This window comes from Lolium rigidum, chromosome 4 (assembly GCF_022539505.1).
Source record: "Lolium rigidum isolate FL_2022 chromosome 4, APGP_CSIRO_Lrig_0.1, whole genome shotgun sequence".
Taxonomy (NCBI): Eukaryota; Viridiplantae; Streptophyta; class Magnoliopsida; order Poales; family Poaceae; genus Lolium; species Lolium rigidum.
In genome coordinates this window covers 222,743,109-222,769,622 of record NC_061511.1, presented here as the reverse complement: position 1 = coordinate 222,769,622, position 26,514 = coordinate 222,743,109, and the positions used below count along the sequence as shown (strand labels likewise).

Below are 26,514 nucleotides of genomic sequence, written 5' to 3'. Positions count from 1 at the left end.
ATATATTTTCTACAAAAATAAAAGCATGGTAAATATTTTATTTTTCATTGTGATAATAAATCATAATTAATTAATAGAATCTTCCGGCTATCCATGTCATAAACCAAGCCGAACTCCCATGGTTTCCTCTCCTCCGCGGTGGTCCCGCACCCTTTCGTCTTCCTCCCCGGACTCCTCCTCACCCGACCCGACCCACCCAAATCCGGGCCAGACTCCAGACCTGCCGCCCGCCCGCCCGCCGAGCCTCACTCCCCCAGCGAGCTGCCGCCGCCGCCTTGCCCTGCCCCTCCTCCGGCCCCGCCGGCGCGTGTCCCCGCCCCTCGTCAGCGCGCCCGGCCCCGCCCGCGATTTCGGGCATCGGTTTCCGAGGTAATTTTTCCACCCCTGATCAATTGAACAACACTGTCCTCCAGAAATTCCTGGTGCGCAGGCGCACAGTCTAGATCCGCCCCTGTACGGCACGAGCATTTGGTTGCCGCGGACGTTTTATTTTTATTTTTGGAAGTGGTTGAGCAACTCTTAGCTGGAGTTGGACTGTAGGCTGCTGTGGGTTCTCTCTTCTGGCGAATCGGGTATGGTATCCCGTAGTGCCTTTTGGGAATTCCTGAGCTATGTTAATGTTTTCACGAGATTAATTATCCAGAGGAATTTCTTAAATTGGTAGTTGCGACTTGCGAGTTACCGTGGTTTGTTGATTTGTGCAAACTGTGATATGAATTGCATCATGCACGGAACTGTTCTTGACTGAGCATCTGGTTTCACAACAGTCTACTTTAAATCAGTCAGTAATAATTAACTAAAGTGATGCATTGAACGCAGATTAGTATGTGTTGGATACCACATGCGCCATGTTCATGACTGAGCATTTGGTTTTACAGCAGGCTAGCTTAAATATAGTTGGCAATGAATTAAAATGATGCATGAAGGCAGATCATCACAATGATGCACCTCTTTTCCCCCCATTAGATTGTAATTTACTCACCTCGTCCTTCCTTTGTATTACTTTTAAGCCCAGTTCTCAAGGATATTGGTCCAACCGAGTATGTAGTTCTAACTCAGCCACCATTTAAGTATGTGTTCCAAGTTTGTTCTCAGTAAAGAAAGTATGTTATGTTCGATACATGTGTCCCCATTTTCATTTTTATGGCGATATTCTTCTGTAAACTATTCCAGTATGTTATAAGATTGAAACATGTGAAACTCATATAGCCCAACTTTATCCGTGTAGTGTTTCATTGAAGTTTATGTCATGTGTATGTTCTTGTGCTGACAGTAGGTCCTTGCTTGTTTATCCTCTAGCATAAGTTGCAATATGTGTCACCACTATGTCCATCAAGATTGCTGGTACCAAGTCCTGTCGACAGCTGAAGAATGCTTCTTTTTGCTGAAGTATTACGTCCATTGTTTGCTTAGACATAATTTAACATAACAATATGCATTAAAATTGGTATGCAACCAGATGTCATTAAGGTGATCTTATAATTGCAATATCTTGGAAATGTTCTTCGGAGCAGCTGTGCCTAAATGTGAGCATGATATTACCTTACAGTTGCACTTGTCACACTCTAAATCACTTGTTGCATGTGACCACGGTGTTACTTTATACTTTAGCACTCACAAACTATAACCAATTGAATGGAAAATAAGATATTTGTCATTAAGGGATAGCTTACCATCGACACAAGATTCTCTACGTTTATCTTAATGTGTTTGATTGCATTTTTTTTCTTGCATTTTGAGAATTAATATTATTGAGTGATCTAAAAGTTAGTAACTTAGGTGGCAATCAAGAGCAAGGGCTGCAGTTTGAGGACAACTTGATCTGTTACAAAGGGGAGGTTAGCTGGGAATATAGACGTGTCTGCTATTCAAATAATCTTGGAGTGGAGGGCAGAAAACTAGATTACTGAACTTTGAAATGAATAACTGGAGGAGAGGAATGAAATTTAAGAATATATTGTGTACTTGTCATAAGATTTTCCCAGTTTTCTTATCTGAAATGATGCTAGTCATATGCATGGCGAATCATGCTATCACAGCTGTTTGTGTGCAATCGTTATGCCTTAAATATCATTAACCCTTCTGGTCAAATAGACCCTGCACATCTAGCCATCAAATGTACTAGGTTGCCTGATGTGGGCACCTTTTATTGATCCTTTACATGTAAGTTGATGTTATGTACAGGTGTGCCCCAACTAGAACATCAGAAGCATTAATGTTGATATTAATATAGTTTGTTTTAATATTGATTCTTTTTTTTGTTAATTTTTATCTTTCCCTTCTACTGAAGGAAAAAGGCAGGAGTACTGCCGATCCACTCAAAACCGTCTATGTATAAAACCTGGTTTAAGGCCGCAATGTCAGTAATGCAAAACCAAAACAAAGCGACTTCTCCCTTCTCGGTTGCCTATGAATGAAGCGTGTACCACCGCAGAGCAACGAAGATCGATTTCATCCTTAGTCAGCTAGGCCACTTCCAAAGCCAACAGACGTTCATTCGTAAAGACATGCTAATTTCGCTCCTCCAAATGTTCCACGAGATGTAGAGGGTTCCCCTGTTTCCCTTTGTAGTTGTGCTTCACACATTATCTGGCCACTCATTCTTCTAGTAGAAGCTAAGACCTGAAGTCCTGATTGAGAGCCCTAACTGAGGTGAAACCGTGGACCAAACGAACCCAAACAGGTGGTCTGGCGTTTCAGGTTCTCAGCCATAAAGCTCGCAGATGGGGTTGTGAAGCCAACCACTCCCACCAAAGCCAGTCTTCCATATTTTCCTTCAAGCATTCTAGCTTTGCATTCTAGCACCTCATATGAGAAGAGCCATTATTGGCATTCTTCATAAACGGTGGAGATGATTGATTTAAGTTTCTCTCACCAAAATCTTCTCCGCCTCAACCTTGAAAAAAGAAACTTCTCCGCCAGTCTATGATTTCATCTTTTCCTTAAGAGCTGCGCTGTTCATTCATTACATAACACTTGCTATCAGATCTATCTATCGTGGATTACTTTCCCAGGATTTCAAATCTTGACCCAATAGCCCATGCTCTTGCGCAATTGCAGCCCGGGGTCGACAAGGTTCGCTATTAAGGTTGACAAGTTGGTCACCATTGTGGCGCCAACTGGTCTAATGCTTGTGAAAACTTAGCCTATTATCCACGCCAGCGACGAACCCCTGCTTCCAGGTCCAGCACCACATCTGCTTTGGCCCCCACCCCCACTGCCAACGGTTCCTTCCCCAACAATGCGACCGGTCATTGTTGAGTTGGTCGCTTTGTCAAGGAAAAAGAAGATCGCTGGTGTCTCACTGTCTTCTCTACGCTGCTGGCTGACATCACGCCATTGGCAACGCGAAGTGGTTGCCATATGGGGTACTGTAACTTCATCACATTCTATGCCAGTTCCCTTATGAGTCTTTCTCAACATCGAGCCATGCTAAAACATCTGCCCGGTTACGGCCAACCAGCGAGGAAGTCATGTTGATCTTCAAGCAACGCGATGTTGACATCCCAGCCTATCGTAGAATTGGGGCTACCAACGGCCGCAACGGTGGTCACCACCACGACCGGCGAGGAGGGATAAGTTTTCATGTGCACGTGGTAGACCCATTGGGCTGCAACAGCAGCAAATTCAGGCAAATGGGCACTTCATTAATTTGGATATATCCTTTTAAGCAGCTTCTATCTTCACCGTTTAATCTCCATATCAAAGGTGTCATTATTACTATTTCCATAAAGCAAGAAAAACAGCAACGAAAAGAAACGCAATGTCATTGCGTTTTCTGGAAAAAAAAAACCCAGCAAAGTAGTCTCTCATCTGTAGTCTTCTTTCACGGTCTACTGTCTCGTCTTTCTCCTAAGGTCCTCACCTTTCAGCCATACCGACCTTAGTGACCTACCCTGCTCAGTATGGTAGTATTTGTGCTCCTTCCGATGAAATAGCATACGTCACGTGTGCTAGTGTGTTGATTTTCATTGACATAAGTTGATCAAATGATGTGTTGCCAACACACCGGACAGCTAATTGCTAATTTGCCACCACCCATTCAAGATACATGAGACTTGGTGTTTTTATGATTGAATTGTCGCATTTTAGCGTTGGTTTGGAAGTACATGGTAATCAAGTAAGGAAAATATTTTTTTTGTCCTGTCTTGAAAATGGGAAGCCCAATTGTTTTCGTGTCCACTGAATGTTGCTCTTTTTGTACAAGAGAAGAGCGCACCAATTCTGATCAATTGTTGAACACTACAATCGCTCTTTCCAAAATAGATGACATGCTGCTTTGAAGGATTTAACTTAGAAGTATATGGATTAAAAATTGTGCATAAAGATGGTTAAATTTTGGAGATAACTTTGCTTGAACATATAAATAGTCAAATAAGACTAATATGTGGCATATGGTTACTCGTTGTGTGACGAGTAAGATGCAATTCGTAATTTAACACACCTCATAGACTGATGCTGTCGAAGTGTGAAACTTTATTTGCAAGTTTAATATATTTCCGCTTATTGATGTACGAATGTGTGATATTGCACCTTTAGTAAAATGGATCCACCTGACAGACTCTTTTTAGGAGAGAGAAACCAGGCAAATGGTTATATTGATTGGTAACTCTTCAACTGTAGTTGTTGAGGCGTGAGCTATTTTGTCCATGCATGTTCCGTTCAAGATCTAGTGTTTCTGGTTGCTCCACCTAATTTGTCTAATATATGCTTAAGCCAATCTGTATGTTGGCTGGAATGCAAATGATTTCACGCCTTCCTTTCTTATTCTTTGGCACACCTCTGAGAATATTCCTGTCACAACGACAATGTAAAAAAATATACTTTCCTTGCATTTTGCATGTTCACTTACAGAGCTTGACTGAATGCTGACCATATTTAGTTAATCTGTTTTGCAGGAAGAGTGAAAGAAAAAGCATAATTGTTGAGCCAACTTACTGTAATTCGCCTTAAGCAAGGAAATTGGTGTTGGCATCATGTCACATAGAAATATCTCTTGGACACATCAGGTTGCGAATCTTGAATCAGAGCGAGGGCTTGTTCAAGCTCAACCTGATAATCTCACTAATGGAGGCACTGGGAGTAATTTATCCAATCCGGGTGTGCAAGTTGCTTTTGGGATTCCAGGAAATACTACCAATGTTGGAGTTCGTGATTTGCGGAGTTACTATGAGAGCATTAATAATCAGCACCAGCATGGTCAAAATTTATACCCACATGTAGGTATTGATCCCAGTTCAGTCTACCCATCTACTATGTACAATCCCAGCATTCCAACCCCATCCGCAAACAGATATGTTCCACATACTCAGAGTTTTGGACTGGGCAATCCACTACCCTCATCTTCATATCACCAAGTTGCCACAGGAACTCTGGATGATAGTAGCAGCAGTAGCAATTTTGGTGATACCACTAGAGAGTTCATCAAAAGGAAAAATGCAGTACTGGAGAGTGGCCATCATTTTGTTCATGGTTTTGCAAGCTCAAGTTCATCTGCTCATGCGCCTCAGAATCCTGCACACGGGCCTTGGAGTGCTTCATTTGAATCACATGGAGCACCAAATGCTGCTTCTGCTAATGCACCGAACAGGAATTCAATGGCTACTCACCCATCATTGGTACATTATGGTAACTATGTATTTCCAGCTGGTCACATGGGCCAGAGCAATACATGGAATACACAGCCTGCAAATGGTATTGCTGATGGAGTCCCACACTGGGAATACAACAATGCAGTCCGCAATCCTCCAGGTAAGTAAACCTTCTGATTAATACAAGTGAAAGTTGTTTTGCTAAGTAACGCGGCATTTTTGTTTGTGCGTGTCAGTGGTTTTGATTCCGTAAGTAGTGGCTTACTATTTTTGGTAACTTCAGTAGTTAGATTGACTGTATTTCTTTACAATTTGTGCCCTGGCTATAGAATATAAATATTTGAGTATGAGATGTAACTGGAAAATCTTGTTTTAACAGGTCACTTTGTTCATTCGGGAACAATAGGCATGCCAAATGGTAGTCTTCAAGACTATCAAGCTGGCCATTCTGCCATTTGTCATGGGCCTTTACCTCATTTCGGCCCAATTCCTGTGCATAGCATGCAAGCTCCTGCTATGCTTAATCATATTCAAATGCCAGGACCTCAGCGACATAGCAATACAGTGCATGGTGTAAATGCTTCTGGAATCGGACTCACCTTGGATCCAAGGCTGGCTTTCTTATACAATTCTGGACATGCTACTGGACCTCAAATTCACGGATTTCTTTCAAATCAAGTTAACAATGGCAGTTTAAGAATGCTGCCATATGAGGTGACTTCACATTCCCATGCATTTTCCTCCTGAAATGGTCACATACATGTAGCTCTAATTGCATAATTAATGCTGAAAAATATACCTTCGTTGGATACTTTGTTTCTGTCTACGTGGTGTTTCTTGGGAATCATTAGACGATATTTTAGCTGTTTGCATGGACTTGAATGGTTGATTCTGCGAGAATATGCACGCTTCATACTCATGCTGGACACAGTTTTATTTTCGAACAGAGTTATGCTATGACTTTGATGTAAGCATTTAGCTGTAGAATATCAGAGGTATTGTTTCAAGATTATTTTTTCCATTATTGCCCTTGGTTGTTGAAGTTCTGGGCTTTTTTTTACTTGAAATACTTCTGAATATGTGTTGACATCAAGTTCTAGAAAATCAAATCACCTAAACATTTTTTGCGAACCCTTGATCATTTTCTTTGCTGCAATCTGTCTTGCATGAACAACATATCTTAATTTTAGCCAAGAAAAATGAAACAATTGTTTTTCGTTGCTGTGAGATTTGACTATTATGGTTGCTCTCTCTAGTTGGAAATTAGTATCTGCAGTCCTTAAAATTGTCATCTGTGCCTCACTACCTTTTGGATGTGTTCTTTTTTAAGTATTCAACGTGTCCTTACAGAATGCTGCATTGATGGATCTTTCAAGATTTTATGAAACAGATCATCTTATTGATGAACATTTAGATATGGGGCTGGATATAGACAGCATGACTTATGAGGTACAGAGAAGAATGCCAACTCATGGGACTGTTAGTTTCTTCCAGACACTTTTGTGGGTTTACATGTAACTAATGAAATGTGGTCTTGCTCTCTTGCAGGAGCTTGTAGCATTGGAAGAACAAATTGGATATGTCAGTACTGGTTTGACAGAAAGCTACATCAAAGAAAATTTGAGGTTAAATTTGTATGTTCCAGGGGCAGCTTGCATGTCTGATCAGTCCCCCTTGGAGAATGATGCTTGCATAATATGCCAGGTCTCTTCCCTTTCAAATTTATCTCTTGTATTATCCGCAATTGACTTATAGTTTCAATTTTTGAAAATGATTAACCTGACAGTAGTAATATGATAATTATCATGGCACCTTACATTTTTAGAAGCATCTCATTTTCTTCAAACAGTTTTTTTTTTAAAAATTTACTTCAAACAGTTGATATACCCCTTTGTCATGTTTGATAGCTAGATAACCAGATTATATAGTTTTGCTGCCAATACCTGTTACTTATTTCTAAAGTTTGTTTGCTCTGTGCCTTGCAGGAGGAGTACCAGGCAAGAGAAGTTGTAGGAACCCTCGATTGCCGCCACAAGTACCACGCCACGTGCATTAAGCAGTGGCTGATGGTGAAGAACCTGTGCCCAATCTGCAAGACTACAGCTTTGTCAGCAGATAGAAGCAGCGGGTGACCAGTAACATTATTGGTTATTTATATCAACAGAGATTCCGTTCAGTTTTGTACATAAGACATGTTGGATGATGTGGTGTTACCTGTAATTTCCTGTTCGCATTTGTTGTGGACATAGCCTGAGATTCCCCAAAAACTGTACAGTCAGAATCGGTTCATTCTGTAGACTGCTTTAGACCCACCATGGTGCGTGAACAGCTCTCATCATGGCATGGCTAGATCGCTCCTTTATCTATTGTACATTGTAATTAAACTTGATTCCTTTTGCAAATATAGAACTGAGAACTTGAATAGTTCTTCCGTGTATAGTCTAGCTGTAGGAGGTGGTGCAAAACAGCATAGCACACATGGCTGTTTCTGAATTATTTCTGCAATCGTTCCAAGTTCACCTTGAAATACAAGCATTATCTGTCGTTCACTCTTCTCATACATCGTGACTTAACCAATAACCATGACAAGACCGTAGAGATAACAAAAAGTTGTGTTGCACCTTATCACACCAATGGACCGAATTTTTAGGCAAGTGAAGTCAGTGGAACCGTGTAAACCAGCAGATTCAGCAGTAAGCAGCAAAACACAGATCAAAGAGGTAAAAACATTGAATGAAGGGCACACTTTCAAATCTCTAAGCTATACCAGAGAGCTGTAGTCTTGAGCAAATTTATGTATCAAAATATGGTGAAGTGAGACACTCAGCATCACACGAATACAAACGAGCACTATGACTGCAATAACACAGTGCCCTCCTAGTGTAGTATCTGCTAACCATCCCGAGCTAAGACGAACAGCAGCTGGATTTCTTCACGGCGGACACATCATCCTTGGAGCCAACATTGATGGTCTTCCCCTTGGGTGGCGCGGCGGGGTCGTCGCCGATGTCGAGGGCCTTCTTGCTGACCACGCGGTAGATCTGGGAGAGCACCTCGGTGAAGGAGTCCTCGACGTTCATCGCCTCGAGCGCCGACGTCTCCATGAAGAAGGTGCCCTCCTTCTCGGCGAAGGCCTTGGCGTCCTCGGTGGGCACGGCCCGGAGGTGGCGCAGGTCCGCCTTGTTCCCCACGAGCATGATCACGATGTTGGCGTCCGTGTGGTCCTTGAGCTCCCTCAGCCACCTCTCCACGTTCTCGAAGGTGACGTGGCGCGTGACGTCGTAGACGACCAGGGCGCCCACCGCCCCGCGGTAGTAGGCGCTCGTGATCGCTCGGTATCTGCGGATTGCAAGGCAAATCGATGATCAGCCGCTGTGAAGATAATCACTGAAAAATGGGCATGATCAGGCTTACTCATGAAACATAACAATTGAAAGGTGCTACATAGTGATCTGCCTGTTCAGCACAGCGCTTGGTAGTTTGGTTAACTGTTACAAGTTCCCTCATCGACTTACATGTTAGATTACATGTACAGTCTACAATTCTACATCAAGCAACAGTTCCTACACCTACACAATCTTAATTGCAACAGCACATTGCTAAAAATGTGATAGTATCCTGAAGCATTTAGGTGCAGAAATGGACAGATACGAAACTAAATAATGCCAAATCTAGTAGTATTCTCTAATGGTTCGAAGATGCTACTAGCATTTAAGGATCACCAGAGCAGAAGGAGAGCTCCTGAGATCCAAATGTAACGGCATACACCAATTGCTACAACAGAGATGGCGACGAAGAATGAAATCAATGAAGCTCAGACGGGGCGGATCTGGGAGAGTGGTGGTAGATACTACAGTACAACTTGCCTTTCCTGCCCCGCGGTGTCCCAGATCTGGGCCTTGACGACCTTGTCGTCGACGTGGATGCTGCGCGTGGCGAACTCGACGCCGATGGTGGACTTGGACTCGAGGCTGAACTCGTTGCGCGTGAAGCGGGTGAGCAGGTTGGACTTGCCCACGCCGGAGTCCCCGATCAGCACCACCTTGAACAGGTAGTCGTAGTCGTCCTCCGCCCGGTACGCCATTGCTCCCCTCCCTCCCTTCTCCTCCCTGCCGCCTCCTCCTGCTCGTCGGCGGTGAGCGGCGTCGGCCTCGGCTTCTCCTCCCTCCTGCCCGACGCTTTCTTGTTCTAGATCGTATCGTGGCCGCGCCGCTGCGTGCTTGTTGTTGGGGTTCCTTCGGGTTAGTCGGCCGCACGCCGCGCCACGCCAGCGATCTCACGACGTGGGTGGGGGAATGTTTGGGCCGCATTTCGAAGGCCGGAAAATGGGCCGTCGCGAATGGAAAGCGGGCACTAACTGGGAGAGCGGGCGGCCCTTTCGACATGGCTGGGCCTGGGCTTTAGGCATCCACGGCTGCAGTCATATTGGTCGATTCGCTTCACACGGCCCCGTTCGCGTTCGGACAGCCACGCTCCACTCCAGCACGACAGCAGCAGCAGCAGCGGCGGCAGGCTACTCGCCGGACGCCGGCGCGGCGACTCGACCACCACTCCGGCACCGGAAGGGCACTGGTACCACCATCTTCACCTATCCTCACGAACCTCCCTCCTTCTCCTTCCTCGCTCGCTCTGAGGGATTTGGGTTTCCAACTTTCCCTCCACGCTCCCGCCGCGCGTGTCCTGTGGCCATGCGGCGCGGCGCTTACGCCTGCTCCGGCCTCCGGCAACGTGAAAGCGCTAGTATCTGGATTTTTTTCAGCTCACGCACCTTCTACCTTTCTCCACGCGCACCTTCCGCCTCTGTATCTCAACCCCCGTCGTGCCCGCTAGCCACGCACGCTAGGTGTTCGACGAACTGCCTCGGACGTTGCTGTGCCGTGATTCTTCTTGGAGCGTTTGGGCGGTTGCGGTGTTGGAACTGGCGGAGCTCCCGATAGGGCGAGGTCGGGCGCTCGCCCTACCTTGGCTCGCGAGAACGTAGGTATAGATCAGTTCTACTTAGTATCGATGGATTGGAAGGAAGAAGAAAACTTGCCTGTTAAGCCGTCTGGTCTACGCCTCTTGGGCCTATTGCCCGACTCTATTCAGCCTCCACTCTCGTCCGTTTACGTCACCAGTTGTACGCGCGCGTGACCAAGCGAGAGAACCAGAGAACGAGCGAGAGAGTTAAGGGCGGCGGCATGACCTCCAGATCCAAGAGAGCTGGTCAGCCGGGGCCGGCAGGAGACTGGGGGACGGTGTATTCACCGCCGGTGCAGTTCTCCGGTGGATATCCCGCAGCGGCGCGATCGGCTCAGACGGCTTGATTCTTGTGCTTGATTGAAAATGAAAGGAAGCGGAATGTTGAGGTTCTACAAAGCTCAAGCCTCAAGGTATAACTGATGTCGGTCCATATAAAACATAAAATTTTATCCATGAATCGCACTCCAGTTGATTGATGCCCTCTCAATATTTGTTATATTTGCTTATCTGGAGCAGTGTACAAATCAACTAAATCTTCACAATAACCCCCTAAACAGTGACTGTAGAAGCTTTCGGGAATAATGGTATACATAATTTAATTATTTGGAGCTGGATATAACTTATTGCTTTTATTGTTGTCTTTTTCAACACATGATCGGATGGATGAAAAAAATATTAGTGTGTCTAGACAACTTTGGTTTCCTGCATTAATTTTTTTTATGGTTTTAGACTTCGCCCGACCTTAACTTTTTTTTCTTCCTTCGCCACTTGGAGCTAAGGTACCGCTGGCTGATGTTGTTGCCTGATGGCTGGCTCTTCTTTTCAGGGATGATGGAAGCTGAGAAGAAACCGCACTCGCAGCCACCGACAACCTGGTCGGCACTCCCGCTGGACCTGGCAAGCATGGTGCTCCGCCTGCTCCCCGCGTACTCCGACCGAGCCCGCTTCGCCGCGGTGTGCCCGCAGTGGCGTGCCGCCGCGAGGCAGCTCCAGCCCCCGGCATTGCCCTTGCTCGTGCTCCCCGACGGCACCTTCTACAGCCTGCCCTACGACGAGCCTTTCCGCTTCCCGGGCTGCGGCTTCGCTGGGTACGAGAGCGCCTGCGGCAGCTGGCTCGTCTTCCCACGTGACGACGGGTGCTTCCTCGTCGACCCCTTCTCCAGGGCCACTGTGACGCTCCCTGCTCTCTCGTGTGTCCGGCTCTGGCCTCCAAATGCAGTTGCCAAATGGTCATCCCAGGCTGGGGCAAGAATTACCCAACCCTACGTCACATGGATGCACACGAAGGACTCACATGAACCGCACATAAAAAAGCTGATCCTGTGCTCGTCGAACCTTGTTGCTGCAGTGGTCGGCCTTGGACCCCTCAGCCAGATTCTGATTTGCCAACCAGGGGCCTCATCGTGGTCAGTACGCGCATACGACAGGTTGAAGGTGTATGAAGACATGGCTTTTTACCAGGGCAAGCTCTACGCCATTGCCGATGACGAGCAGCTCCTTGTTGTGAATATCAGTGAGGACAGTAACACGGGGGATCCACAGGTCTCTAAGATTGGAACGGTCATCAAGGACAAGGCTTCTCCTTGCTTGGGCCAAGGTGTGTCTGGAGCCAACTCTATGTCCCACAAGAAGATATATCTGGTTGAATCGCGTGGCGCGTTGCTGATGGTACGCAGGAAGATTTGGTTGTGTGTTCAGGAACCTGGAGCGAGCGATGAAGTTATTGCTGGACAGAACGAGTTTGAGGTTTTCGAGGCTGACTTTGTGCATTCGAGGTGGATCAGGGTGTCGACCGTGGGGGATGACCAGGTTCTTTTTCTAGGGCGAATGTGCTCCAGGGCTGTGTCTGTGTCTCAGTACGGGTTGTTGGGCAATCGCATCTTCTTCTTGGATGATGATGATGACGGATGTCTTGTGAACTACGTCTACGCCGAGGCGAACACATCTTGCAGCGCCTATGACATGAGACTAGGCGACATCTCTTCTCCTCATCCAATGATTTCCTGGAAGCGCCACCGTGAGATGCGTCTGGCAGCATGGCTCTTCCCTCAGGACTGAAGTTGAGATGTTATGCTGTTATTGTTATGCAAGCTGCCCTTGCTCCCTGGTTATCTGACCGTGCTGTAGATGATGCTGTTTTGCAAGCTGCCCAGTCTATCTATCTATCTGCTATGTATCATGTTTGATATGGTGTTCGGACTTCGGAGGTCGGTGGTCAAGTGCAAACCGTGAAATGCCTTAGTATTTAACTTGCTTGCTCTGTTAGCTGACATGTATCAGCAATTCTCTGAACTTATTATGGTGATTACTATGAGCCTGTTGACCTCATCGGTTTGAAAGCAGTACTGTGGTTGTTATTGTGCCTATGAAAGATCTTAAAATGCATCTATCGGAATCTTTGCCATGGTAGCATCCCTTTTGTTTTCTGCAATGATTTGGCATGGTGGTCTCTGACACGGCTCCTTGTAGTAACTAAATCTGCCTTGGTATATTTGTTTTGTGCTCAAGCTACTATTTAGTGCTACAAATTAACATGTGATGAACCTTGAGCCAAAGTTGTTCTGCTAGTGAGTTTTAACTGAATCTGGAGAGTGCTTCACAGTAGTTTATTTGTGCAATCGAAGTTGACATATGTGACAAGCCACGGGTTTCCATGTAGATATTTTGAAATGCACAAAGTTATTCGTTTAGGGAAAGCACAAAGTTATTCGTTTAGGGAAAGCACAAAGTTGATTCAAAATATGCATATTGCTGGAGAAGACAGGAGTTCAGTTCCAGTAGAATGGGGTCAGTTCCAGTAGGTGGTTTTGTAGTGCTAGTGCACGTGAGCACATGCGATACAAATAGGGTCTTAATTCATTTTTCTACATATATGGCCGTGGAATATATCTTTTTGAAAAGAAATTTTATATTGCTTCGACCTCAACATATGAAACTAGGAGCTGAATCTGTTCAACTAAGTGGATTTCGATGCCTATCTGGTCGTTTTCATGGAAGCTTGTGAACCCATGTTAAATATGTATGCACATTCAGTCGGCAAAGCCGCAAAAAAAGAGAGGAATGAACAAGGTGTTTAGATTCTCCGAAAAAAGCTTCATTAATCGATTGTGTTTCTCGCTTTTATCCTTTTTGCTCTTTTATGCATTTTTTCTTACTTATTATATATATGTTTTCTCTCTTCTGCTCCTTTTAATGTCATTTTAATGTTTCCGTGTGATCTGCAATAAATACTCCATTGATCCAGTTTTGTGAAATGTTCAGGTACTCCTTTCGGTCTAAATTAATTAGTGCAGCCATATATTATGTCCAGTACAAGTGTACTTCCGAGGCGCGTCAATTGATTTGGACCGAAGAGAGTAATATTTTATTTGATAAATATGGATATTTAATTTGTGATGCATAAACAGATTTTATAGGATGTTGAACATGTTTAATAAAGTTAAGCATTATTGTATCTTGTAAATTCTGTTATATATACTTGGAATGTGATGAAAGAAAAGGTATTTCAAACTTAGAACAAGCACGAAGAGATTAACGGGACTTCTTTTTCTTTTGCGTTTTTCTTATGGTGGACCTGTCGCGCAAGATCTTTGGTCTTTCCCTTGCTTGGAACCGATAAAAAAAAGTGGACCGCTTCTTATATAGTCGTCCAGAATGATTTCTCTCTATCTATAGTTCATGTCCTATTAGAAGTAGAAGCGTAGAAGGTGCTCTGGTGCAAACCTTACTGATGGAAAAAGATTGCAGCCAGGTCGGTAATAATCGAGTGCCACTACTTCGTCGGTCCAAACCAAAGAATATGTTAGAAGTGTTTTGAAATCGATATTGTTCTCTCTCTTTGATGAGATATTGCTGTATAAAAAGAAAGTGGAGTTGGAAAAAAGGAGCGCTCAAGAATATAGCTTTCGGGAAGAAGCGGATGGCGCTTTCTAAACGGCCGGGCTGGGCTATACGCATCCACACACAACATCAGTCAACTGCAGTCAATTGGATTCCTTCAAATGCATGGAACCACAACTGGAACATGCTGCGTCCTCTAGCCTGTCTAAAGGAAAACCCACCGATGCTAGTATCGGCCTTCATCGACCCAACATCATCCTCCTAGAAGTCTGAGCTGCTGAATGAGTTCTTTCGGCCTATAGACAGGGAGGCTATTCAGGCGATACCGTAGAGCACCAGGAGGATGAAGGACTGTTGGGCGTGGCACTACGAAAAAACGGGCATCCTGACCATTCGGTCTGTATACCGCATGCTGGTGGAAACAAAGAGAAGGCGAGAAGGATGGCTAGAAGGAAGATCAAAGGGCTCGAACCAAGCGGGAGAGAGCAAGGCTTGGCACCGGCTTTGGAAAGTCGAAGTTCCCTCGAAGCTCCGGGTGTTCCTCTGGCGTCTAGCCAGGCAATCCTTACCGACAGCTGGTGTCAGGTGTTATCGGCATATGGCGGAGAATAGTATGTGCTCTATCTGTGGGGCCGAAGATTCATCATGAGGGCATAGTGGAGCATCGATGCAGAAACGAAGTGCGAAACAATGGATCTTCGCTATGAAGGAATCTCTATCCATGGATGACTTTGCGAGAGTGGCAATCACTCTATGGGCGATCTGGTATGGGCGACGTAAGATCATCCACGATGAATTTCAGAGCCCCCTGTCTACTCGTTTGGTATGCGTGGCGTGCTTGTTATTGGGTTATTAGTCGGCCGCATGGCGCGCCAGCTATCTCACGACGTGGGGGAATGTTTGGGCCGCATTTCGAGGGGCAGAAATGGGCCGTCTCGAATGGCTATTGGGCCTGGGCTAAGCGCATCCATGGCTGCAGCCATATTGGTCGAATCGCTTCACACGGCCCCGTTCGCGTTCGGACAGCCACACTCCACTCCACTCCCTCACGACAGCAGCAGCAGCGGCGGCAGGCTAATCGCCGGCGCGGCGCGGACGGCGACTCGACCACCACTCCGGCAGCTGAAGGGCGCTGGTTTCACTGGTACCATCCTCTTCACCTTCCCTCACCAACCTTTCTCCTTCCTCGCTCGCTCGGAGGGGTTTGGGTTTCCAACTTTCCCTCCCCGCTCCCGCCGTGTACTGTCGCCATGCGGCGCGGCGCTTACGCCTGCTCCGCCAACGGGACGGTGCTGTTTTCTGGGTGTTTTCTGCCTATGCACCTTGTACCTTTCTACACGCGCACCTTCTGCCTCTGTAACTCAGCCCCCCCGTCGTGCCCGCTGGCCATGCACGCTAGGTGTTCGACGAACTACCTCGGACGTTGCTGTGCCGTGATTCTTCTTGCAGCGTTTGGGTCGTTGCGATGTCGGAGGCAAGTTACCGCTCGCTAATGTTGTTTCCTGATGTCCGGCTCTTCTTTGCAGGGACGATGGAAACCGAGAAGAAACCGCACTCGCAACCACCGACATCGTGGTCGGCACTCCCGCTGGACCTGGCAAGCATGGTGCTCCGCCTGCTCCCCGCGTACGCCGACCGAGCCCGCTTCGCCGCGGTGTGCCCGCAGTGGCGCGCCGCAGCTCGGCAGCAGCTCCAGCCCCCGGCGCTGCCCCTGCTCGTGCTCCCCGGCGGCACCTTCTACAGCCTGCCCCACGAGGAGCCTCTCCGCTTCCCGGGCTGCGGCTTTGCCGGCTACCAGAGCGCCTGCGGCAGCTGGCTCGTCTTCCCGCGCGACGACGGGTGCTTCCTCGTTGACCCCTTCTCCAGGGCCACCGTGACGCTCCCTGCTCTCTCGTGCGTCCGGCTCCGGCCTCCAAATGCAGTCGCCAAATGGTCATCCCTGCAGCCTGGGGCAAGAATCACCCAACCCTGCGTCACGTGGATGCATATGGAGGACTCGGATAAGCCACGCATAAAGAAGCTCATCCTCTGCTCGTCCAACCTTGTCGCTGCAGTGGTCGGCCTTGGACCCCTCAGCCAGATTCTGATTTGCCAACCGGGGGCCTCGTCGTGGTCCGTACGCGCGTACGACAAGATGAAGATGTACGAAGACATGGCGTTTTACCAGGGCAAGCTCTACGCCATCGACGACGACGAGGACCTCCTTGTTGTGAATATCAGCGAGGACAATAGCACTGGGGATCCACAGGTCTCTAAGATTGGAAGGGTCATCAAGGACAAGGCTGCTCCTAGCTGGGGCCAAGGTGTGCCTGCAGGCAACTCTAGGTCCCACAAGAAGATATATCTGGTTGAATCGCGTGGCGCGTTGCTGATGGTATGCAGGAAGATTGGGCTGTGTTTTCCTGAACGTGGAGTCAGAGGTCAAGCGATTGCTGGACAGAGCGAGTTTGAGGTTTTCGAGGCCGACTTTGAGCATTCGAGGTGGGTCAGGGTGTCGACCGTGGGGGATGACCAGGTTCTCTTTCTAGGGCGGGGGTGCTCCAGGGCTGTGTCCGTGTCACAGTACGGGCTGTTGGGCAATCGCATCTTCTTCTTGGATGATGACGAGGAATGTCTTAAGAACTACGTCTACCGCGAGGAGAACACATCTTGCAGCGCCTATGACATGAGACTAGGTGACGTCTGTTACCCTCACCCGATGATTTCCTGGAAGCGCGGCCGTGACACGCGTCTGGCAGCATGGCTCTTCCCTCAGGACTGAAGTTGAGATGTTATGATGTTATTCCTATGCAAGCTTACTGCTCCCTGGTTATCTGACCGTGCTATAGATGCTGCTGTTTTGCAAGCTGCTCAGTCTATCTATCTGACTGGTATGTATCATGTTTGATATGGTGTTCGGAGGTCGTGAAATGCCTTTAACTTGCTTGCTCTGTTGGCTGACATCTATCAGCAATTCTCTGAACTTAATCTGGTGGTTACTATGAGTCTGTTAACTGCATCGGTTTTCAACCAGTACTGTGGTTGTTGTTGTGCCTAAAATGCATCTATCTGAATCTTTGTCATGGTGGTCTCTTTTTTTTTTCTGGCGGTCTCTGAGTGTTAAATTTGTTTTGTGCTGAAGTTATCTTGATATGATATTTAACTTGTGATGAACCTTGTGCAGTTGTGCTGCTAGTCTGGTTTTATTGAATTTGGAGATTCAAGCAGTGCTTCAGAGTAGTGTATTGTGCAACCGCAGTTATCTTGTTATGATACTTAACTTGTGATGAACCTTGTGCAGTTGTGCTGCTAGTCTGGTTTTATTGAATTTGGAGATTCAAGCAGTGCTTCAGAGTAGTGCTATTTGAACCTTGTGCAGTTGTGCTTCTAGTCTTCTTTTATTGAAAGTATGTTCTAACTTCCATGAAATATGTTCATAATGTAAGAGCATGTAACTTGCTAAAAATGCTTTGCATTCTATGAGCAGAGTTTATGGGGTCACTTATGTTAAATTTTATTCTATATAGCATGAAACTATAAAAGTATTTTTTTTCCTATTTTATTTCATCCTATTTGGCACATTTGATGGTCCCAAGCAACACCGCGGCTGGATCTTTCACTACCACCAGTGCAATTAGCATTCCAACTTGAATATATAAGCATCTGAAAACAAAGTATTTTTTCTGTTAGGCTGAAGTCTTGGACGTCCAATAGAAATCCTGAATCAAATGGGACATAAACAAGCACAATTTGTTTACTTGAAATTTCTTTACTTAGGTTGAAGATGTCCACATCCAGCACAAACTAGGAATCAAGGGACATAAAGAACTAAACATGTTGTTCGCATTGTTGTTCTTTCCATTTTGAAAGTGCCAATGAGTTGGAACTGCGGAAAACCAAAACTGATCATGGGTGCATATGCACCTGGTATGTATAAAACATATTTCAAAAAGTTAAAAAATTTAGGAAAAAAATTTAGCATGTAGAGGGACATGTTCTATGTGTACACATAAAGTTTCACGTAAAACCAACAATTTTTGTACCATGTGTAAAAAAGACAAATAATGCCTCGAGAAATAGACTATTTTAACACCAAAAATTTGTCTTTTTAGTACAGGGCACAAAACATATCGGTTTTTGCTGAAACAACTTTGTGAACATGTAACATGTCAAGGTATACACGAGGCATTTTTGTTTTTATTTTTTTAACATTTGGAAATATGTTTAATATGCATTTCAAATAAAGGGTGCATATGCACCCGGGTGCAGAAACACCCTGTCCAACTTAATAGCTGCAGTACACTGTAACTCTGATACTGCTTTTACATGAACAACTGGATGGTTCCAGTTCCAGGCGATCAGGTGTGATGCTCGTATCTCCATCATCTCTGAGCGAGGATTAAGGGCATCCCCACCCCTTGCCTCCTACCATCGCTCCGGTTAGAATGACAGGGGGGGCTGATTTGTTTTGGCTATCATTTATATTGCTCGCAATGTACTTACCTCGGAAATGGCATTTTTTTGTGAGATGAAAGGGCATTTTTTTACTTACCTGCGAAATGGCATTTTTTATGGGGGAAATTGGATCCATACCAGTAAAAGATCCAAACTTTAGAAAAATACCACCCAAAGTTTTGCACGTAGAAAAATACCATTGAAAAATTGCTCTGTTACTGATTTCTACCACTACCGTCATCTGGACGTGAACCTACCCAGGAAAACGTTGGGAAAACGTTTGGAAACACAACGTTCAGCTCCTGGACATAACCAACTCAAGATAAAACACTCCCAGACTTTATTTGAACAGCTATTCAGTCAAAAATCGAGCAGCATAACGGCTGCATTTCAGCCCAATTTACAACAACAATTCAGGAGCAGATCAATAACACTACATCAAGATATATACAAGTGCATATGACACTAGACTTTAGTAGGATATAACAACCATCTCAACGAGTTTGAAATGACAAAGCACAAGTTTCAACAGCCATACTTCTAAGGACTATTCACACAAAAGACCACAGTTCACGGCAAAGAACTTAGATATCTAATTCATCTACTCAATCATCTCAAAAGGAAATCATCTACTCAATTATGAGCCTACGGTTGATTCCCCCTGGTGAGATTGCAGCCATACTTCTAGCTGTTACACCTGGGTTAGTTGGAGAAAGAGACGTTATCCTTCCAATTGTTTTTTTTCGAAACGGAGGCAAAAGCTTTACCTCAATCCATTAATTAAGAATAAAGTGTCCAATTTTTAGGAGAAAATTGGGCGAAAACCAACAATACACACTTAGCACCCCGGCCAACCTGGCTAGCCACACGAAGCACAGACGCCATCGAGGAGAAAGACCATCGTTGACGATGTCATCGAGCGTCATCATCGTCACTCCTCCACGAGACAGCGATTTCGACTTCATATCCTTCCAATTGTTACACCTTGGCTAGTTGGAGAAAGAGCAGCAGTGAGGAGGTCTCCGTCGCTGGCACTGTTTCGGTCTCTTTTGGGCTCGTTCGGTCTAGGCTGGGCCAGTTCAATGTGTTGCGTTCGAGTCGAGCTGAGCATGGGGCTGATCGATTCGTGAGTTCACGTCTAGATGACGGTAGTGGCAGAAGTCAATAACGGACCAAACTTTCAATGGCATTTTTCTAAGTGCAAAACTTTAGGTGGTATTTTTCTAAAGTTTTGATCCTTTGATGGTATGGATCCAATTTTTTCTTTTTTATGGAAGTCGGAAATAGTAGGAAGAGCTGGCGGCAGCTCACTAAGCGCCCGGCCCATTCGTCTTTGCTGGGCCTGGGCTGCACAATTCACAGTGGCAATCATTTGTTCCCGCAGACTCAGTCACACTCACACTCCACTCCAGTCTCAGTCGACAGCACTTCACAGCAGCAGCAACAGGAGCGGCGGCCTAGCCTAACCCACCGGCGGCGCTGACGGCACATAGCCCCCAGCTCCGGCAGAGAGGTACGGCGCTGGTGTCTCTGGCACCCGCATCTTTCTCCCGCCTTCCTTTCCTGACCTCTCAGGGTGGTTTCCATCCCTCGGTCCAAACTCCCATGGTGTGACTGCTGGCCATGCACGCCAGGTGTTTGATGCATTGCTTGGCGTATTTGGGATGGTCGGATGATGGAAGTAAGATGATCCTGTTACGTATTTGCAGGAAAGATGGCAGTGGAGAAGAAACCGCACTCGGAGCCACCGCCGACGTGGTCGGCACTCCCGCTGGACCTGGCCGTCCTGGTGGTCCGTCTACTCCCCACGCACGCCGACCGCGCCCGCTTCGCCGCGGTGTGTCCGCAATGGCGCGCCGCCGCGAGGGAGCTCCTTCCCACGCCACTGCCGCTGCTCGCGCTCCCCGACGGCACCTTCTACAACATCCCCTACACCAAGCCCTTCCGCTTCCCTGGCTGCGGCTTCGCCGGCTACCAGAGCGCCTGCGGCAACTGGCTCGTCTTCTCGCGTGACGATGGCTGCTTCCTCGTCGACCCTTTCTCCAGGGCCACAGTGACGCTCCCTGCTCTCTCGTGCGTCCGTCTCAGGCCTCCAAATGCTGTCGCTAAATGGTTAACTTTCGGAAGGGCGAAAATTGCTGACCCTTACAGTACATGGATGCATATCAGGGGCTCAAAGAAGCTGCACATAAGCAAGCTAATCATGTGCTCGCCAAACCTTGTTGCAGCGTTGGTTGGCATTGGTTACACCAGTCAGATTCTAATGTGCCAGCCAGGGGCCTCGGCGTGGTCAGTGCGCGCCTACGATCGGTGTAAGGTGTTCGAAGACATGGTGTTCTACCAGGGCAAGCTCTACGCCATTGCCAAAGACGAGAATCTCCTTGTGGTGAACATCAGCGAGGACCATAGCACAAGCGATCCACAGGTTTCTAAGATTGGAAGGGTCATCAAGGGCGATCCATCGTATCCAGCTGCGTTCGAAAACAACACTAGGCCCCGCAAGAAGCTCTACCTGGTTGAATCATGTGGGGCCTTGCTGATGGTACGCAGGGTGATTTGGTGTCGGGTGCCTGAACCTGGAGTGAAAGGTAAAGTTGTTGCTGGACAGAGCAAGTTTGAGGTTTTCGAGGCTGACTTTGAGCATTCACGGTGGGTCAAGGCGTCCACCGTGGGGATGACCAGGTGCTGTATCTAGGGCGAAGGTGCTCCAGGGCCATGTCTGTTGCTGCGTACGGGTTTTCAGGTGATCTTATTTTCTTCTTGGATGATGATGAGCAGAATCGTGTGGAGTACCACTACGAAGACGAGAACACATCTTTCCGCGTCTATGACATGAGATCTGGCACAGTTCGTACCGCTTCTCCAACGATTTCCTGGAAGCGCTGCAATGAGATGCTTCTGGCAGCATGGCTCTTCCCTCAGGACTAAAGTGAAGGTGTTTAATTGTTGCCCGTTGCTGGCTTGTTGGTAATCAAGCTGCTCCCAAGTTATGTGGCAATGCTATATTGCTAACTGCTCGTAGGTTATGTATCTGACTGTCGTATGTATGGTGATCCTGTGCAAAATGCGTTAGTATTTAAGTTGCTATGTATCGTTGCTGAACTTATTAAGTTATTATGGTGGTTACTATGCGAGCTGTTAACTGGTCGGGTTATCTAGTACTGTAGTTCTTGCTGTGCCTATGAAGGATCTTGAAGTTATAGTTGCTTATCTGAAAGATCTTATATGGTGGTTACGACAATGATCTCTTTTTGTGTGTGTGGTCTCTGACTCCCTGTATTAACTATGGAGTGCTAGATTTGATTTTCCTCAAGTTGCTATTTCTTGAAAAGATATGTTTAATTGCTTTGGCCTCTACATGTACAACCTGGTTTCCAATGCCTATCTGGTCACGTTTTCCCTGAAACTTGAGGAGTCATGTTTAATATGTATGCACACCTACATATATAACCTGGTTTTACAATGCCTATCTGCTCTCATTTTCCTGGAAACATTTGCAGACATGTTTAATATGTATGCATTGCGCACCTAGTTCTCTTTTTTACAAAGATCATATTTTTTTCTCTTTTTTACATAGATCCTATACCCGGTCACATGTTTAATTCAGTGCTAAAGATAAGGCTTTTGACAAGACAAATTTTCTCTTTTTTACATAGATCATAAAAATATTGTTTTTTCATGAAACTTTACGAACATGTAGAATTTTTTATCAAAGTTTTTTGACGCTTCGAAATATATTTTTATGGTAGAGGAGCATATACACGCGGGAGCCGAATTGAATTTCCGGGTGAATGGGGCTTATAAATTTAGTTAAAATAAAAGTTTACAAAGTATAATTAAATATAAAAAACAAAATATAAATATCTACAACATGAAAATAATACGAAAAGGATATTTTAGAGTGAATCTACTAATATTGATTTGGTGTCGTATATTCCATATTTTTGTCTATAATATTGAACAAACATAGAGAATGTCACTCACTCTAATCCATATTAGTTGCCACTAATATAGATATATCTAGACATATTTTTATTTGAGATATACCCATACTAGCGACACGTAATATGAGTTGGAGGGAGTAGCTTTTATTTAAATTTATATACTACTTATCTTATTCATTAAGACATTTGGATTATATACAAGTATGTCAGTAGAAATGGCAAAACTTTTTGCCTCGTTCAGAGCGAATTTGATTTATCATTATGAAATCAGACGAAGGGAGGTCATGACGTCACGCCTTACGTGAAGTGTGAGGAGGAGAATGTCTCCCTTCCTCTCCGCTCTCTGGCAGTACAGGAGTCAGCCAAGCTTAGCTAGTCGATCGATCTTCCGAGTAGGAGGTGGCCGGCAGCCATGGCGGCGATGCTCAAGGTCTACGCCGACCGCCTCTCGCAGCCCTCCCGTGCCCTAATCATCTTCTGCAGGCACGTACCTACCTCCCCGTCTGATCTATTCAAGCGCGCTCCTTTCTCTTATGGCGATCCATCGATTTTGATTGTAGGGTGAACAAGCTCGATTTCGAGGAGGTGACCGTCAATCTGGGCAAGGGCCAGCACCGCACCCCAGAGTTCAAGAGTAAGAACTGTTCCCCTCTGGCCTATTCTCCTCCAGGCTCCAGTCGCCCCCTTTCTGAATTTCCTCCTTCCATCAAGACCTGCAGTATGTCTGTCTGCCACTTGCTCCTGTCCTGACTGATTGACCAACTTCCTCTTCAGAAATCAACCCAATGGGCCAAGTCCCGGCGATTGTTGATGGAAGATTCAGACTCTTCGAAAGGTCTCCATTCTTAAAAAAAAATACTTACCTGTTCAAAGTCTGACTAGCTACTACACCTCCCAGTAACATTCACCATCTACTCATGTGCACATTGTTTCCATTGCATTCCTGAACTTCTAATTTAACACACCCTGTTAACATTACCAGGCTCTGGGTAGATGAAGAATGCTATTTAATTACTTCCACTCTTTTTTTATATTTCCTAAAATTCCTCATCAAACTTAAATTTGTTATTTTGTAACAGCCATGCTATCTTGAGGTATCTTGCGACGGTCTTCCCTGGAGTTCCAGATCACTGGTGCGTTACCCTTCCTCTCACGATTCTAACTTTATATGTGACAATCACATTTTATTTTCTCATTGGGGTTCCCTCAGCACTCCTCTACCGTGGTGACAAGCATCATGCTTCTGTCCACACATTCCATAAACTATATGGCCAACATCAGCATAATTTATATAAGCTTGCCATCTAGAACCTTGATAAATATATACAATGGTGTCTTAAAATGCCTGCAATCAGTGTTTCTAGGAAGCCACGTGTACGAGCCAACCGTGTGCAACGCCGGAACTTAGCGGGTGATGTACACAGTTTTGAATAAATGAGGTGTCAGATACATGGATTTGTAGTATGGGGAATTATGAGAGCTCAACTCAATTGTTTGGTGGGTTATTCGCAAACAGTTTTTGAGCTGGTTCTCTATGCTATTTCAACATTGCGCGTTCACTTTTTTTCTTTCTAAGATCAGTTTTGAGTTGATGGCTTCTCTGCACATGTACAGACTTATGATCCTATTCCCATATAAAATTGACTTGTTCTGGTCAGCTCTTAGCTCACGAGTTATGTTACTGGTTTCCCATATTGGACTGGATACGAATGCTACACCCATGGTGTTTGCTTTGATTATGTCAATTCGGAACTAGTGACAATCGTGACTGGTTTCGCTTATTGGACTGGATATGAATGCTATAGCCTATGCAGCTTTGATTTGGTCAATTCTGAGTTAATGAGAGTTATTACATAGTTAAGGTTCCTTGTTGGTTTTGAGATAATGTGTTCATTTATCATCCTATAGTTAAAAAATGTCAATTTCATTCAGTATGATGGTGGCTTCATTGATAGTTCAAAGTCACTATCGTATTATTATTTTCTTCCCACATAGTATCATGCAGACTTCACTGTCTTATTGATTTTTTCTTCACGCATAGGTATCCTGTGGACTTGTTTACTAGAGCAAAAATCGAGTCCATCTTGGATTGGCATCACTCAAATTTACGCCGTGGTGCAGGTGAGTAGAAACCCTATTTAATCCACATATGGAGAGTCCTGCTAGGCTATTATTGGTCATCGTGTGGAGTTGTCATTCAGCATGGATCACATGTTCTTTTTCCACTTGAGTTTTGCCATCACAAGTCGAATAATTTATTCAGCGATGCTGGTAAAAGTTGCTAAATTCTAAAGGGGAAACATCTACCATTCGTATCACCTAATAATGCAGATTTTTTTTCCTGATAATCTAGCCCTTTGCCATCCTTTGATCCTTTTGCATACTTGCATATGTAGCAACCTTTGTACTGCACACTGTATTGGGTCCTTCTCTTGGTATGACACCAAATCCCAAGGCTGCAAAAGAGGGTGAAAACCTGCTGGTGAGGTCACTGAAAACAATTGAATCTGTATGGCTCAAAGGTGACACAAAATTCTTAAGTGGCAACCCCCAGCCATCAATCGCGGACCTCAGCCTAGTGTGCGAGATAATGCAGCTGGAGGTACGCCCCTGTATAATACACATGTTTGTGTCATTTCCGCCATCGGTTAATTTTTTTGAAAATAGGGAGGATGGTGGTTATTTGCAGCTGGTGGGTGACGAGAGGCGTGACAGTATCCTGGGACCTCGTGAGAAGATTGGTGCTTGGATGGAGAACGTGAAGAAGGCCACGAGCCCCCATTTTGAGGAAGCACACGAGCTCATCTTCAAAATGAAGGCACGCTTGTCCGCCGATCGCATCAAGACAGTGTCCAAGCTCTGAACAGTTTCATACCTTGTTGTCTGCAAACTAAGAATGTACGCAGTATAGTATATATCACGAGGAAAGAATAAGAGTATCTGAGTTGTGTATATGTAAGAAAAATCTGCCTTACAGTTGTCTTGTCCCTTGCAGAAAACATGAAGTAAAGCTTTTCCTGTGGTGTTTCAGCACTGACGGATGCATACATTGATTTGACCATGCTACAAAGCAAAAAGGGTGGTCCTTAACCCTTAAGTATTCCACTGAATCTAGCTGCTATGCCGAGCTCCACCGTGCTTCTTTACACCACCACCAGAAAAGTAAATATGAATCACTCTTTTCCACAGATGTAATTGTTAAGTTGATGTAGTACTTGGAAACATCAGTCAGAGGTATGTAATTCCTTCTTTGACAGAAGAACAAACATTTAAATTTTGCTTCTATTACTGACAAGCTTTTGAAACTCGTGGAACTAATCCAACTTATTTCACTCCAAGATGACCACGTTTTGTTGTGTTCCAAAAGCATATAGAAATCAAACATCACGGTAATGTGTACTGTAAATATGCACCTATCAAATATTTTGCTTCGGTACATGCACATAATTAAACATACGTAGTAATATACAAGTACGTCATATAAAACACCCTTCATTGGCCCGGCCCATTCAAAGATAACTTGATCAACAACATAATCAGTACATCATCCCTAGATTCTTGCGGTACGCAGCACCTTTACTGTCAGTTAGCGCAAGAAAGAAAGTTACAAGGAAAAGACAGTGATATACGCCCATCGTGGCAATTCATTCACGCAGGAAAAGGCTCGGATTTCTAAATAAACCCGATCACAACTCCCCATATGTACCAACAAAGAATAGGGCACGAGAACTAGAAGAATATAC

General features: G+C 45.4%; 5 protein-coding genes and 1 pseudogene across 6 annotated transcripts; 5 read left to right on the top strand and 1 right to left on the bottom strand.

The window, feature by feature from the left end:
• Positions 1 to 326: 326 nt before the first annotated feature.
• LOC124707125 (probable E3 ubiquitin-protein ligase ZFP1) lies at positions 327 to 8,015 on the top strand. The gene is made up of 6 exons (XM_047238786.1): positions 327 to 369; positions 4,899 to 5,751; positions 5,971 to 6,305; positions 6,942 to 7,040; positions 7,140 to 7,295; positions 7,577 to 8,015. Exons 2-6 carry the CDS (start codon positions 4,977 to 4,979, stop codon positions 7,721 to 7,723), a joined length of 1,512 nt encoding a protein of 503 aa, XP_047094742.1. The 5' UTR covers positions 327 to 369; positions 4,899 to 4,976; the 3' UTR covers positions 7,724 to 8,015.
• A 290-nt stretch (positions 8,016 to 8,305) lies between these two features.
• LOC124649576 (ras-related protein RABA1f-like) lies at positions 8,306 to 9,721 on the bottom strand. Its single transcript, XM_047189181.1, has 2 exons — positions 9,458 to 9,721; positions 8,306 to 8,930 (listed from the first exon to the last, which is right to left on the bottom strand). The coding sequence occupies exons 1-2, from the start codon at positions 9,673 to 9,675 to the stop codon at positions 8,498 to 8,500; spliced, it is 651 nt and encodes a 216-aa protein (XP_047045137.1). The 5' UTR covers positions 9,676 to 9,721; the 3' UTR covers positions 8,306 to 8,497.
• A 1,624-nt stretch (positions 9,722 to 11,345) lies between these two features.
• Positions 11,346 to 12,988, top strand: LOC124648313. The gene has a single exon (XM_047188099.1). It carries the CDS (start codon positions 11,346 to 11,348, stop codon positions 12,609 to 12,611), a length of 1,266 nt encoding a protein of 421 aa, XP_047044055.1. The 3' UTR covers positions 12,612 to 12,988.
• A 2,870-nt stretch (positions 12,989 to 15,858) lies between these two features.
• Positions 15,859 to 17,303, top strand: LOC124648312. The gene has a single exon (XM_047188098.1). The coding sequence runs from the start codon at positions 15,859 to 15,861 to the stop codon at positions 17,152 to 17,154; it is 1,296 nt and encodes a 431-aa protein (XP_047044054.1). The 3' UTR covers positions 17,155 to 17,303.
• Positions 17,304 to 20,541: 3,238 nt separating this feature from the next.
• LOC124648311 lies at positions 20,542 to 21,914 on the top strand (annotated as a pseudogene).
• Positions 21,915 to 23,099: 1,185 nt separating this feature from the next.
• Positions 23,100 to 26,059, top strand: LOC124707124 (glutathione S-transferase T1-like). 2 transcript variants are annotated; one of them, XM_047238785.1, is made up of 8 exons: positions 23,100 to 23,254; positions 23,332 to 23,405; positions 23,546 to 23,606; positions 23,851 to 23,904; positions 24,813 to 24,892; positions 25,168 to 25,373; positions 25,461 to 25,669; positions 25,767 to 26,059. In XM_047238785.1, the coding sequence occupies exons 1-7, from the start codon at positions 23,184 to 23,186 to the stop codon at positions 25,632 to 25,634; spliced, it is 720 nt and encodes a 239-aa protein (XP_047094741.1). In that variant the 5' UTR covers positions 23,100 to 23,183; the 3' UTR covers positions 25,635 to 25,669; positions 25,767 to 26,059. The 2 variants fall into 2 exon arrangements, with proteins under 2 accessions (XP_047094741.1, XP_047094740.1); XM_047238784.1 differs by having other exon boundaries at positions 23,101 to 23,254; positions 25,461 to 25,818.
• Positions 26,060 to 26,514: the final 455 nt, after the last annotated feature.

Bases quoted from the DNA above. Each gene is read 5' to 3' on its own strand.
- LOC124648312 (XM_047188098.1), top strand. From the start codon at position 15,859: ATGTCGGAGGCAAGTTACCGCTCGCTAATGTTGTTTCCTGATGTCCGG.
- LOC124707124 (XM_047238785.1), top strand. From the start codon at position 23,184: ATGGCGGCGATGCTCAAGGTCTACGCCGACCGCCTCTCGCAGCCCTCC. The intron at 23,406-23,545 runs GTAAGAACTGTT...CTTCCTCTTCAG, and splicing joins CCGCACCCCAGAGTTCAAGA to AAATCAACCCAATGGGCCAA. The intron at 23,607-23,850 runs GTCTCCATTCTT...ATTTTGTAACAG, and splicing joins AGATTCAGACTCTTCGAAAG to CCATGCTATCTTGAGGTATC.
- LOC124649576 (XM_047189181.1), bottom strand. From the start codon at position 9,675: ATGGCGTACCGGGCGGAGGACGACTACGACTACCTGTTCAAGGTGGTG. The intron at 8,931-9,457 runs GCAAGTTGTACT...TGCAATCCGCAG, and splicing joins GACACCGCGGGGCAGGAAAG to ATACCGAGCGATCACGAGCG.
- LOC124707125 (XM_047238786.1), top strand. From the start codon at position 4,977: ATGTCACATAGAAATATCTCTTGGACACATCAGGTTGCGAATCTTGAA. The intron at 6,306-6,941 runs GTGACTTCACAT...GTGTCCTTACAG, and splicing joins TAAGAATGCTGCCATATGAG to AATGCTGCATTGATGGATCT. The intron at 7,296-7,576 runs GTCTCTTCCCTT...TGTGCCTTGCAG, and splicing joins ATGCTTGCATAATATGCCAG to GAGGAGTACCAGGCAAGAGA.
- LOC124648313 (XM_047188099.1), top strand. From the start codon at position 11,346: ATGTTGTTGCCTGATGGCTGGCTCTTCTTTTCAGGGATGATGGAAGCT.